Source organism: Chrysochloris asiatica, unplaced genomic scaffold, assembly GCF_000296735.1.
Source record: "Chrysochloris asiatica unplaced genomic scaffold, ChrAsi1.0 scaffold00277, whole genome shotgun sequence".
NCBI classification, from domain to species: domain Eukaryota; kingdom Metazoa; phylum Chordata; class Mammalia; order Afrosoricida; family Chrysochloridae; genus Chrysochloris; species Chrysochloris asiatica.
The window spans coordinates 1,402,986-1,415,991 of NW_006408795.1; the positions used below are offsets into that span (position 1 = coordinate 1,402,986).

The 13,006-nt window shown below is 38.9% G+C and overlaps 1 protein-coding gene across 1 annotated transcript in view; it reads right to left on the reverse strand.

Annotated features, from left to right (window-relative positions):
* Positions 1-1,658: 1,658 nt before the first annotated feature.
* WDR60 (WD repeat domain 60) overlaps positions 1,659-13,006 on the reverse strand; it is a 120,270-nt gene continuing 108,922 nt past the window's right edge. Inside the window, 2 exon segments of the mRNA XM_006874433.1 lie at positions 1,659-1,833; positions 10,178-10,401. Of these exon segments, the coding sequence (XP_006874495.1) occupies positions 1,659-1,833; positions 10,178-10,401 (399 nt within the window).

Below are 13,006 nucleotides of genomic sequence, written 5' to 3' on the forward strand. Positions count from 1 at the left end.
TCCAAGGAGCAGCTGGTGAGCTTGAACCACTGACCTTGCAGTTCAAATGACTTTGCAGTCTGACGCATTAGCCCACAGCGCCACACCAGGACTCCTGGGTACCTCTAAGTTACCTAAGAAAAAAGAGTGCTTTGAGAAGTTCGGATTCAGGGTCAGGAGTACAGCATTAGTACCCTTTGTACACCTGAGGTCAGTGCTGTTTGGGGATTGGAATGGACCTACTTTGTGTTGTGCCATTTCCCCGGGCAAAGTGCTCATGGTACAGATGATGAAATCCAACCTCTGTCTGTGGCATTAATGGCATGAGCTGCTTCCCAGAGCAGTTATCTTAGAACAAGTAAACGTCATTGGGGAAACATTGGAAACACTCAGTGGGTACTGGGTGAAAGTAAAAAACAGGTGACCTTGCAGATGCCTTGAAGTTTTAAGATTGCCCCGTTCTATGGTAGAACTTACTAGAAGGTATTTTGTGACTCAAAAAGAAGATTTAGACATGCTTAATTCCTTAAGGAGCTCTGGTAGTGTAGTGGTTATGAGTCCAGCTGCTAACCTCAGCTAAGGTCAGCAGTTTGTTCTGCAGGAGAAAGATGAAGCTTTCTGCTTCTGTAAAGATGTACAGCCTCGGAAACCCCATGCAGGGTCGCTATGAGTCAGAACCGACTCCACAGCACACCACTCTCACCATCTTTACTCCTTATAGTTTCAAAAGTTATAAAAAGTTAACTGTGCTATATCTAAAATTCTAGGAGACGGTAGCGGATCAAGAGAAAGGAAGAAGAGTGTTAATGAATTCCCATGCTGCACTTCAGAATGGGACCTTTTTCACGATCACACCTAAAAAAAATCCTGTCTTTATATGCCTGTTACAAATGAGTTGCTACATTCAAGAGAATATATTCATTTGTACTATTTCTATATAAAGACTTTTTAATGCTGAGGCATAATGCAAAATATGTGTATCTTAAGTATATGGATGACATTCAAATAATGAAAACGAAGATGCCAAAGAAGTTTTAATGAAACGTGCTTGGCAGAGGCCATTTCAACGGAGTAATTTCTTTGACTTTAGACTTGTACTCATATATGATTTTATGTATGACAAAGAAAATAGTTTATTAAAATACATCTTCATGGTGGACTGTTTAAAATCTAGTAATAAATGTGACAATAATATTTTAAATATCTTAATGTTAAAATATTTCATAAAAACAACTAGAAATAATATCAGAAAACAGTATATTAGACATGACATGACTATATTTCCTTTGGAGGCCTGGTGTGGTGCTGTGGGATAAAGCACTGGACCACAAGGTCAGTTTGAATCACAGGATCAGCGGTTCAATCTCACCGGCTGCTCCTTGGAAACCACAGAGAGGGTTGCTATGAGTCAGAGCCGCCTCCACGACACTACAAACAACAGCAACAATCTATTTCCTTTGAAGTTGAGTATATACCAACATGTTCATTGGTTTCTGTTCAAAAATAGTGATTTATTTATTGGGAATATTGAAATGAATTATGTACAGAATATATACAAAAATATACATGCACACAAATGTAAAATTATCCACTTTGTAATTGTAACTTTTAAATTTGGGTCATTACATAAAAATGAGCTCTAGAACGCCTGTCTTTCACGATTGAGCAGCTTCCTGTTTCTACAGGGCTTCCTGTAAAAGCAAACGAAGCTGCTTTTGCTCGTCTTTCACCGGAGATGTCCACTTCCTCTTCAAGTACTGGACATCAATGTCCCCAGAGGTTCTGGCCAGCACCAGGGCAAGGAAGCTGCTGCTGGTCTTTTCAGGTTCACCCATTACAGTCATCGTCACCAGCCTAAAACAAGAGAGGTCAGAGAGATGTCAGCGAAGTGGACATACATGGAACTTTGCATTATTTTGGATTTTCTAAAGGATCCATCTTCCAAGTGAGGCATGAAATGGAAGAGATATTCCACAATGGTTTAATAACAGTCTCGATGACAAGCTAGACCAGAAATGAGTGTATAAAAAGCTATAGAAAATTGTTTTTAAAACCTATTTCTGCACTTTAGAGGTTTGCTGACTGATAGCTTTGTGATGGTAATTGTAAGGATGAATTGCTCTCAGACAATTGTGATGGAATATGAAGTCATTCTCTGAAGATGGAAGGATAATACTCTCTCACCTTTCAGTTCAAGAGTAAATAGCTTCTCAACTGTGAATTTTTAAGCTTGAGAATGTCAGAAGAACTCAACAATTCAGGCTCTCTCTGATAAACACACTTGATTGTTCACATCTTGGTCTCCAGCAGTTTATCCTCTGTCCTACCCACTCCTTCTCATGAGGTGAGCTCACCCACACCCATGTCTTCGGTTAAATGTCAACACACTCAAATCTGTCTCCTGTTTAGACTTAGTTCCAGACCACATGTTCAACATCCTGTTATACTTTTCCTCTTGAATATACTACAGGCAAGTCAAGACTTACTTTTCAGCTGTAAAAGCTTTCCTGTACCTCCCTTCTGCTGAAGGGCAACTCTACCCATGCACAGAAGCGCCCACAGAGAAACTCAGGAGTCATCCTGGATACCTCTATGTACACTGGGGGTTCAAAAAGTTCGTAGACAATTTCTATTATCTTCCCATTCCCTTTTCCCATGAACTTTTTGAAGCCCCCTCATTATTTTAATCTTTCACCCCGTCAATTGTCTAGTCAATTCTGTTTCCTAGTTCTTCTCCCCCTAAACTACTATCACCATAGCTCAGGCCTTCATCATTATGTCTGATCTCTTAACAGTTTCTGACCAGTCTCTTTGTCTCTATTCTATCCCCTTCATAATGCTGACACCAAGACTTTGAAAACTCCTGCTGTTAAGAGCCACTGAGTAGCTTCCCATTCATAGTGACCCTCTATATGATTTCTGAGGAGCGAATGGTGGTTTTGAACCGTCTACCTTTAGGTTAGGAGTCCAGTGCTTATCCTACAGCACCATACCAGGACTCTCAATTTTTAACTCATCCCTACTTAAATTCCTTGTACACTCCTATTACCACTAGGAAAATGTCTTTTTTATATGGTATATAAAGTTCTCCATGCCTTGAACTCAACATTAAATCCCAATTCTTATACTTCTATTTCCAACCATTGCACAGAGCAGCGGCTCCCGGACTGGCCAGGCTCCCCTTACCACCATAGCGTGGAGGGGCAGCAACCTCTTCTCAGAACACTCCTCCTCATCGGATTCTATTTAGTAAGAGACAGCTTAGTGTCATCACCTCCAGGACCTTCTCACAACCCATTTGTTGTTTTTAAGTGCTGTTGAGTTGGTTCTGACTCATGTTCCGACCCTGTATAGGGTTTCCAAGGAGCAGCTGGTGAGCTTGAACCACAGTCCTTGCAATTCAAACCAACCTTGCAGTTCAGCTTATTAACCTGCGGTGCCACACCATGACCCCTTGCCTATCCCTAATTTGGGTCAGTATTCCCATACATCCTGGGAATATCTCCATCTTAGCACAGATTACATGATCCCCCTCAGGAGAAATGATATTGAAACACAATGCCTACCTCAATGCCCACCACTTTGCCTTCCTTGTCTTATTCTAAAACAAGTAAAGACATCTGGTGTCAAGCATTGGCAGGCACTGACAGATTTTTGGTGGGATCAGCGACTGCGAGCAGGGCAGAAGAAGTGAGCCCCCTCAAAGGGCATGGCAGTGAGAAAGCTGAAAGTGACAGGGGGGAGGAGTCACCAGTGCCCACAAGAGCCCGAGTGCTACGAATCTTCTACAATCTAAAATGATAAACTCTCTTCCTATAGTCTAAATAGCTACACTAACTCCTAGAACTACGTGTTAAGAAAAACAGAACATGAAGACAATCACAAATTTTAAAGTCTCCTAAAATAAAGAATGGACTCTACTTTTACAAATAATAAAATAATTCAGCACTTTCTATGTCACATCACTTCTTTAAGTTTTGAAAGAATGCCTCATGAGGGACCTGGGAGAGCAGGCACCTAAGCAGACTTGACAGGCCACCAAGACAATTACCAGACAGAACAGAAGCAAGGGCACTACAAACTTGTCCAGCACACACTAACCTGACAGGTACAGGTTAGGCCAAAGCTGCATCTGGGAGATGGCTCGATTCTGAGAAGTGAAAACAATTTAGCTGACCAAGTCCCCAGTGATGCAGTTCATATAAACAGATATTTTCCCTATACCTACCTGTGAGCGACTTGCAATGAGAAGTTAGAGCATTATTGAGGGGGAGAGTGAGAATGCATGTGGCGCTGCAGGACTGCTAACTGTGAGGTCAGCAGTTCAAACTCACCAGTCACTCCTCAGAAACCCTACAGAGAGTCAATATGAGTCACAATCGACTCGATGGCACTTAACAACACCAACAGACAACTAAAGGAACACACCATGAAAAATTAAAAGTCGTCAGAATGTTCACCAGCTGCTTAGTGCTTTAATACTGCTGTTCAATTGTAAAAATATAAGCAAAGTTTAATTGTCACAAACCCAACAACATCAGTAATGGTGATAAAACATTAATGGAGCTCCTGGCATCAGGGCTGTGAAATTGAGCTTGGTGGGCGGAGGATGAATATAGTTCACTGACAAAGCATGCCTAGAATAAAAATAACATTCAAAATAGATGCATAAACACTGGTTAGTGTAAACTTCTAAACACGGTCTTCAGATTTGTAAGTTCGACCAAATTCAAGAGGGCAGCAAACAAAAACAAAATTTGGGGTTCAGTATTCTACTCATATCCACACACACATTATAAACAACTACTATTTTGGCCATAAAGGAATTCTAGAGATGCTGCGGCCCTCTCATTCTCCAGCATGCTACCATCTCCCCTGCTTCAAGGCCACAGGGAAACAGCTTCTTAGTTGTTACCATGAATTTTACCTGAATTCTAAAAGTGGTAAATTCTCCTTCTATCTAAACTAAACTTCTTGGGTTATTTTTAAATTTTATTATATTCTTCATGTTCTGTTTTTCTTTATGCTTAGAAAAAAATAATTCAACGCTTTCTATATAGCATCACTTCGTTAATTTATCCACTGTTGATAGAAACTGAAACGGGAGGTGACCTTTTTGAAAAATGTAATATTATTAGATCGTTTCCAAACGCCTTTTCTATCACAGGTGCTACACAAGCTCTTCCTCCTGCTCTGAGGGCCTCAGCACAGCTGCCGGCTTCTTCCTCCAGTGAAGGAATGTCCCTCTCACCGACCCATAGCACTCTCTTCCTTAGCCGTAATTCCTCACTGTTCACCACTTTAGGGCAAAGATCAGGTTCTTGGTCAGAGACTGGTGTTATAGTTCCTAATACACACTTTATTTTATGTAAAGTGACCACAATAAGAATGAAGTTAAACTACTTAAGGGCACTTAGCTATTCTGAATTATGTACCAGCAGCTTGATAAAAATGTAAGACTGGGCATGCCATTCCTCTGTTTAATACCCTCCAATAGAAAGCTGGCATGGCACTGCAGGATGAGGCACTGGACCACCATGTCAGTTTGAACCACAAGGTCAGAGGTTCAGACTCACCAGTCACTCCTCTGAAACCCTATATAGGGCTGTGATGAGTCAGAAATGTCTCAGTGGCACTTAATAACAACATAGCTGGTGTGGATAATGCACTGGACCACAAGGCCGGTTTGAACCACAAGGTCAGCAGTTCAAATCCACCAGCTGCTCCTTGGAAATCTTAAATAGGATCGCTATGAGTTGGGACCAATTAGACAGCACTTAACAACAATAAATACATCCCAGCTGACTCAGAATATAACCCCATACGTCCAACGACCTGTTGTTGTTGTTGTTGTTGTTGTTAAGCGCTGTCAAGTTGATCCCGACTCATAGCAACCCTGTACAGGATTTCCAAGAAACAGCTGGTGAGTTTGAACCACTGATCTTATACATCTATACACCTGATCCTCTTCGCATTCCCCAGCAGGCACACTCCCACTACTCTGCCTAGAATGCAGGTATTCCCCTGATACCCACATGGCTGGACTTCTCATTTCCATCAAGTCTTTGCTTTCTCATCAAGACCTTCCTAGGCTGCACACCACCCCCACCACTATCTCTATTTCATTTTTCTCCATGACACACATATTAATATTTATGACTTCCTTATTTCTCATCTTACCTTACTAGAAAGTATATATAAAGTAGGTGTTTTTCTCTCTCGGCTCAATACTATATCTCTAGACCTAGAATTGTGCCAAGATTATTATTGCTCTTGTTGTTAAGTGCCACCCATCCAGTTGGCTGCGACTCATAGCCACCCTGCATAAAGTTTCCGAGGAGCAGCTGGTAGGTTTGAACCTCCAACCTTGCAGTTAGAAGTCCAGTGCTTATAATACAATCTCACACCAGGACCCTATTGCCAGGCATATTGTTGTTGTTAAGTGCTGTTGAATTGATTCTGACTCATAGCAACCCTGTATAAGGTTTCTAAGGAGTGGATGGTGAGTTTGAACTGCTCGCCGACCTTCAAATGTTGGGTTGATTCAAACCAACCCACATTAACCCACAGTGCCACACCAGGCATATAGTACATGCTTAATAAGTACTTGCTTATTAATTAATTGATTTACAAATAAACTTTTTAGAATCATCTACTGTATGCAGTATGTGAAAGTTGGACAATGAAAAAGGAAGATGGTAGAATTGATGCATTTAAGTTATGGTGCTGGAGAAGGATACTGAAAGTACAATGGACCTCAAACACAAGCAGGTCTATGTTGAAGGACTGCAGTCAGAATGCTCCTTAGAGACCAGAATGGTGAGACTTCATCTCTCATACTTTGGACATGTTGTTAGGAGAGATCAGTCCCTAGAGAAGGGCATTATGCTTCGTAGAGTGGAGGGTCAGCAAAGGAGAAAAAGACCCCAGCAAGATGGATTGGCATGGTGGCAGCTGCAATGGGCTCAAGTATAACATTCATTGGGAGGATGACACAGGACTGGGCAGTGTTTTGTCCTGCTGTTGTGCATAAGGTTGCTATGAGTTGGAATTGACTCAATGGCATTTAACAACAACAACAGGCAGTATGTATCTACATACAGACCATAGTCTGTTGTAGTTTTTTTAATAATTAGAAAAATGTAAGTACTTGAATTTAATAATTGCAATTCTTTATTTTCAGACTTAGTTTATTCCTAAGATTCTATCAAATATTATGTGTTTTTAATATTTTTAACCTCATTTTTAGGTGGTTAATAGATGAATAGACACACCAAGGTCAAGAGAACATGTTTCACAGTTTTATGAATATTTTTACTTTCATTTTAAGCCAAACAACAAAGATAATGAATTATTTTAATCCTATGAGTAATAATATACATGTCTTAAATTCATATTGAATAATTTCACATTATTAATCATAAGTACTGATTGGAGGGGCTTGAGCAAAGAAGTTAAGTTCTTCGTTTCCACATATCTCTTTTAGAAAACATGAGGGAACGGAGGCATAGGCTGAATGGCCATGGGAAGAAGAGTGGGATATATATTTCCATATCCCACAAATTTAAAAGCGTTTGAAAGAGGATATTTGTATATGGGTAGCCATAGGGAGGAAGCGGGACAACTGTTGTTTCAGGGAGGGATTGCAATCAATGAAATAGATGAAACAAAATGTAGGATTTGTTGAATGTATGCACACTGATGAGTTTGTCTGTAAACCTTCACTTAATTCACAATCATTTTTTTTTAAAAAGGAATAGTTTATTCATCACTCTGACATATACTGAATTTATGAAGCTGGCAAACAATCATAATTAAGATGCTGACAAAAAGTCTCTCCTTACACTTACTGAATGAAAATGATGGGGAAATACATATTACAGTATAAATTCTTTAATGTAATAGACATTTGGACTAAGTATTAAAAGACAAGGAGAACTGACTAAGGGTAATCTATACTCTAATATATATTTTTAAATGTTAATTTTGAATTAATGTTAATTTTCACTTTAATTTTACTTATAAATGATTTGAATATGATTCCAGAAGTCTCATTTTCTGCTTTAGTTACATTAGAAATAAAACAGTTGAGGAGAACTTGATTTAATACCATTATTCGAAAGGACAACTCTCCCACCCACCTGAGCCAGGCAGCAATCCCTCCATTTCCATTACTATATGGAGAGGTAGTAGGCATCTGACCCTATTCCCACCTGCAAAGATACCCAGTTGCCTTTCGAACTGGCTGAGAGCACAGAGTATCTTGCCAAATGAACAACTATATTCTCATTTCCCTAATTGAAAGTGCTGCAGAGATTGCTGCAGATGTACTTGGCTGAAATCAAGCCAAGAGAAAAATTAAAACAAAATGAAATCCAGGGACCCCTTTGTGAGGTCTCAGGATGGAAACAGGAGCTGATGGAATCTCCTTACATAAGCTGCAAATTCTCAACGGCTCCTGGTGAAGTAAGAAAATCGCAGCAGCTCAGCCCCACAGTGACTGGAGTTCTGCCCCTTTCCAGGCGCCAGTGCTATTTAAAGCCTACAGTTGCTTCTGGGGATTATCAGAGCTGCAGCAGCAACCTCAGGAAAACAATCAAAACGTGGCTTTCTGGGCTCTCAGAAACCACCCAACCCTGCTTACCTCTCTACAGCAGGGCACCCAAAGGAGCAAAAGAACCTTGAGGTTCTTATACACACCACCCACTTCTAATAGGGCCTTTCCCTGTGGACTTAATGCTCACCATGAGTCTAGAATAGAGCCAGGTCGCCTCTTCCTTTTCAGTGTTCTTTTCCGCTGGTATTTTCTTCTGCCAAATCAATCTTGTTCCCAGCCTGACCCTTAGGAAAACTTCACCTTAGCTATAAAGGCAATTTCAGGGCTAAATCTCTGGGAACTTGGCAAATTAAACATTTAAATAACCTTACTCCTGGTGTGGAGTCCTGGTGTGGTGGCACTGTGGGCTAATGCATCAGACTGCAAAGTTGTTTGAACTGCAAGGTTGGTGGTTCAAGCTTACCAGCTGGCTCCTTGGAAACCCTATACAGGGTCGCTACGGGTCAGAATTGACTCGACGGCACTTTACAACAACAACTCCTGGTGTGGAGTCCTGGTGTGGCGTTGTGGATTAATGTGCCAGACTGCAAAGCCGTTTGAACTGCAAGATTGGCAGTTCAAGCTCACCAGTTACTCCTTGGAAACCCTATGTAGGGTTGCTATGGGTCAGAACCAACTCAATGGCACTTAACAACAACAGCAACTCCTGATATGGCGTGATAGGGTCAGCACTGGGCTTCAGACCACAAGGCTGGCAGTTCAAACCCACCAGCTGCTCCTCAGAAACCCTATACAGAGTCACTATGAGTTGAAAATGAGTCAACAGCACTTAACAACAACAAAGGGGTTGGTTCAGTAGTGTCAAAGTGAGGGCAAATTTACATAACATTAAAGGGCATGTAGGAGAAGTCCTGGTGTGGCACTCTAGGATAAGCACTGGACTGCTAACCACAAGGTTGACAGTTCAAACTCACAAAGCGACTGCTCCTGGGAAACCCTATATAGGGTTGCTGTGAGTCAGAACTGACTCAATGGCACTTAATAACAGCAAGTACAAAACCAAGTGAGAGAAAGCAACAGACATAGTTTCTATAATAATTAAAAGCTAAAAAGTTTTTAATTACATGAAGAAATCCTAGAGCTAAGAACTACACATTAAAAAAAAAAAAGACAAAGCAGTGTAAAAGAAAAGGATCCCTAAAGAGTTTCTATAATACAATAGTAGTCTATAATGACATGGAAATAACTTATTATAACTGTGCACTCACTGAATGACTAAGACATTCTATGAATGACCTGTGAATCTTCTAAAGCTATAATGTCTGATTTATTTTTAACTTGGGACTTTCTCTCCCTGAGGTAAATTCAAATGAAAAGCCTTTATCCAACTTGAAATTCTGGTATGTATCTATTATCCAAGTGATTTGGGAGACAGTATATCATCATATACCATATAAACTGACACTAGACAAGAAAAAGGGTGGGGGTATAGTTATTGTCTAGAAACAAAATGCAAGCAGTCAGACTCCATTCCAATTTAATACGGCCTAACCGTTTTATAAATGAAGAAGAAAAGACCATCAATGATGCTTCTGTAAAACATGACCCATGACAGCTCACTCTGAGTTTCATCAGACTTACTTGTCTGGAGAGATGGGTTGTCTGGCCACAGGGCCCAAATCACTTTCCAGTAGATCCCAAATATAAATACTAGATGTGTCATCCTGGACCAAAAACACAGCAGGTCTTGTTAATGACCACCGTAAGCTGCTAATGGCTTGGCCGTTGGTGCTGTTATTCCACTGCATGAGAGGATACTCGGAAGTCAGCTGATGTAACCTAATGCTGCCATCTGAACAGCCAGCCTATACCACAGGGAGAAAGAGAAATTGTTGATTATTTATTTTTTCTTCTTTTTAAAAATGTTTAAAGTATTTTTTTATCCTAACTTTATTTTTATCATTGCAGCCAGGAAGATACTTTATAGCATTACTTTTCTTTGATTTGTATAGCAAAAGCATTTGGTTTCCTGAACATAAAATTGTAACATTAAATCTATCCTTACCAATTACATAAATCTGGGATTCTGACACAAAGGAGCTTCAAAAAGTTCATGGAAAAATTCCATTATCTCCTCATTCCACTTTCCCATGAATTTTTTGAAACCCCTTTCACAACCACCCAAAATGGATGATAATCAATTCAGCAATTAAATAAATAGGAATTTATTTGTAATGAATTTGGTTATTGCTGATTGAAGCACAAGTTGTTAAGATCAGACCTGCCTTTTAAAAAATACTGTACATTTGTATTAATTATCAATGGACTGTGAACCCCAAGGTCAATGGTTACAGCCAATCGGCTGTTCCACAGGACAAAGATGAAGCCTTCTGCTCCTGCAAAGATTTACAGCCTTAGAAATCCTATACAGAGTGGCTATGAGTCAGACAGAACCAACTCGATGGCACTTATACAATAACAACATATTCCCCTTAGGTTGAAATTTCCATAAAGCAAAACTTGGGCTTACTCAAAACAGAAATTTAAGCTCACATAGGGGGCATGAGTTCATTTTAACGAGGGAAAACAACTCAGAAAAGGATGATGAAGATGGTTGCATAACTCAAAGAATATAATAAATGCCCATTAATTACACATGTAAAAATGGTTACATTAGTGTATTTCTGCTGTATATATACTCAACACTTAAAATTAGTTTAAAAATCCAGCTTAGAAAGAAAAGCTTAATTCTTTCCTATTCAATATAGTTAATCCTTCACATAGTTAAAAAAAATAAAATAAAATAAAATCAACAAGAATGGAATAAAATCTTAAAATGAAGCACAAACAGAATGTTTTAAACTGCACTACAAATGAATTAGATAACCACACAGATGGGAAGAGGGACAGAACCAACTCAAGTACTTTCAACACAATATTTGAACTTTTTGCCTTCAGACTAAAAAAAAAAAAAAATTAAATATTAGGCTTAATGGGTTTCTGGGATATTATATGCTTATTAAGGACATTATAGAGACAAATCATGGAATTTAAATCAGATCTATAGATAATAGAATTACACTAATGTTATGATGACTTTATTGTAGCTATGTAAGAGAATGTTCTTGTTTATAGAAAACAAACACTGGATTATTTAGGGATACAGCATCATGCTTACAACTTCCTCTTCAAACAGTTAAAAATATATATGCATACACAAATCCCACCGCATACACAGAGAGAGAGAGAGAGAGAGAGAAAGAAAGATAAAGCAAATGTGATAAATGTGTAACGTGGAACATTCAGATAAAGAGAATAAGGGAATTCAAGTCAAATTCTGTCCAAAATAAAAAGTTGAAAGATTCAACTTTAATAACCTTGTAAAATGATTTGTACTGATTCTTCAGATACTACTTTAAGGAAATTAAGGTGTAAAGTCCTTACAGGCAGTTCTTTTAGTACCAAAGATTTATGTGTTACTCTCTTATATCTAGAGTTACAATGGCAACACTGATTTATTAAAGGACACAGACAGAGATTTCCAGAAATGGGCCCTGGAGATCACTGTGGTATCCTCCCAGATGCCTGAGGTTCCCCTGACCTGTCCAGAGCTTCCTTGGGAGGCATAACTGCTTTTCTGCAATTTGGAGGAATAGGTCTAGGCTCTGGGGTTATGCATTCAAATCCTTTGGGAGAACATCTCGGTTCTTTTAGGGCACCTTTCATAAAATAAAGTATTTTCTGATACACATGTGGACAACAAATGTGAGCCACATCTGCAATTTAAATTCTTCTAGTAACCTCATTAAAAAGGAAAAAGAAGCAACTGAAAGTGATTTTAATAATAGATGCTATTTAATCTAAATATATCCAAATATCGTATCAACAATCAATAAAAATACTACTTTAAATTTGTCTAGTAACTGCATTATAAAAGGACAAAGAAGCAAGCGAAAGTGATTTTAATAATATATTCTATTTAATCTAAATATATCCAATATTTTTATATATAATATAATATAAATATATCCAAATAGCATCATATCAAAAATAAAAATACTACTTTAAATTTTTCTAGTAACTGCATTAAAAAAGGAAAAAGCAAGTGAAAGTGATTTTAATAGTATGTTCGATTTAACCTAAATATATCCAAATATCATCATTATATCAACAATCAATAAAAATACAGCTGAGATATTTTAGATTATTTCATTTATTCTTCAAAATCCAGTGTGCATTTTATGCTTATCAAAACCAAAAACCAAACAGTGCCATCAAGTCGATTCCAACTCACTGCTACCCTAGACATGGTTTCAGAGGTGCTAACTCTTTAGAGAAGCATAATCTGGACAACGATGTTTCGTACGTGCTGCAATCAATGAAGGCGCCCTGGTGGTAAAGCAGTTCTCCACCAGGTTGTTACCTGAAAGGTGGGCTCAGAGCAACCAGCTGACAGGAAGACATGGCAGT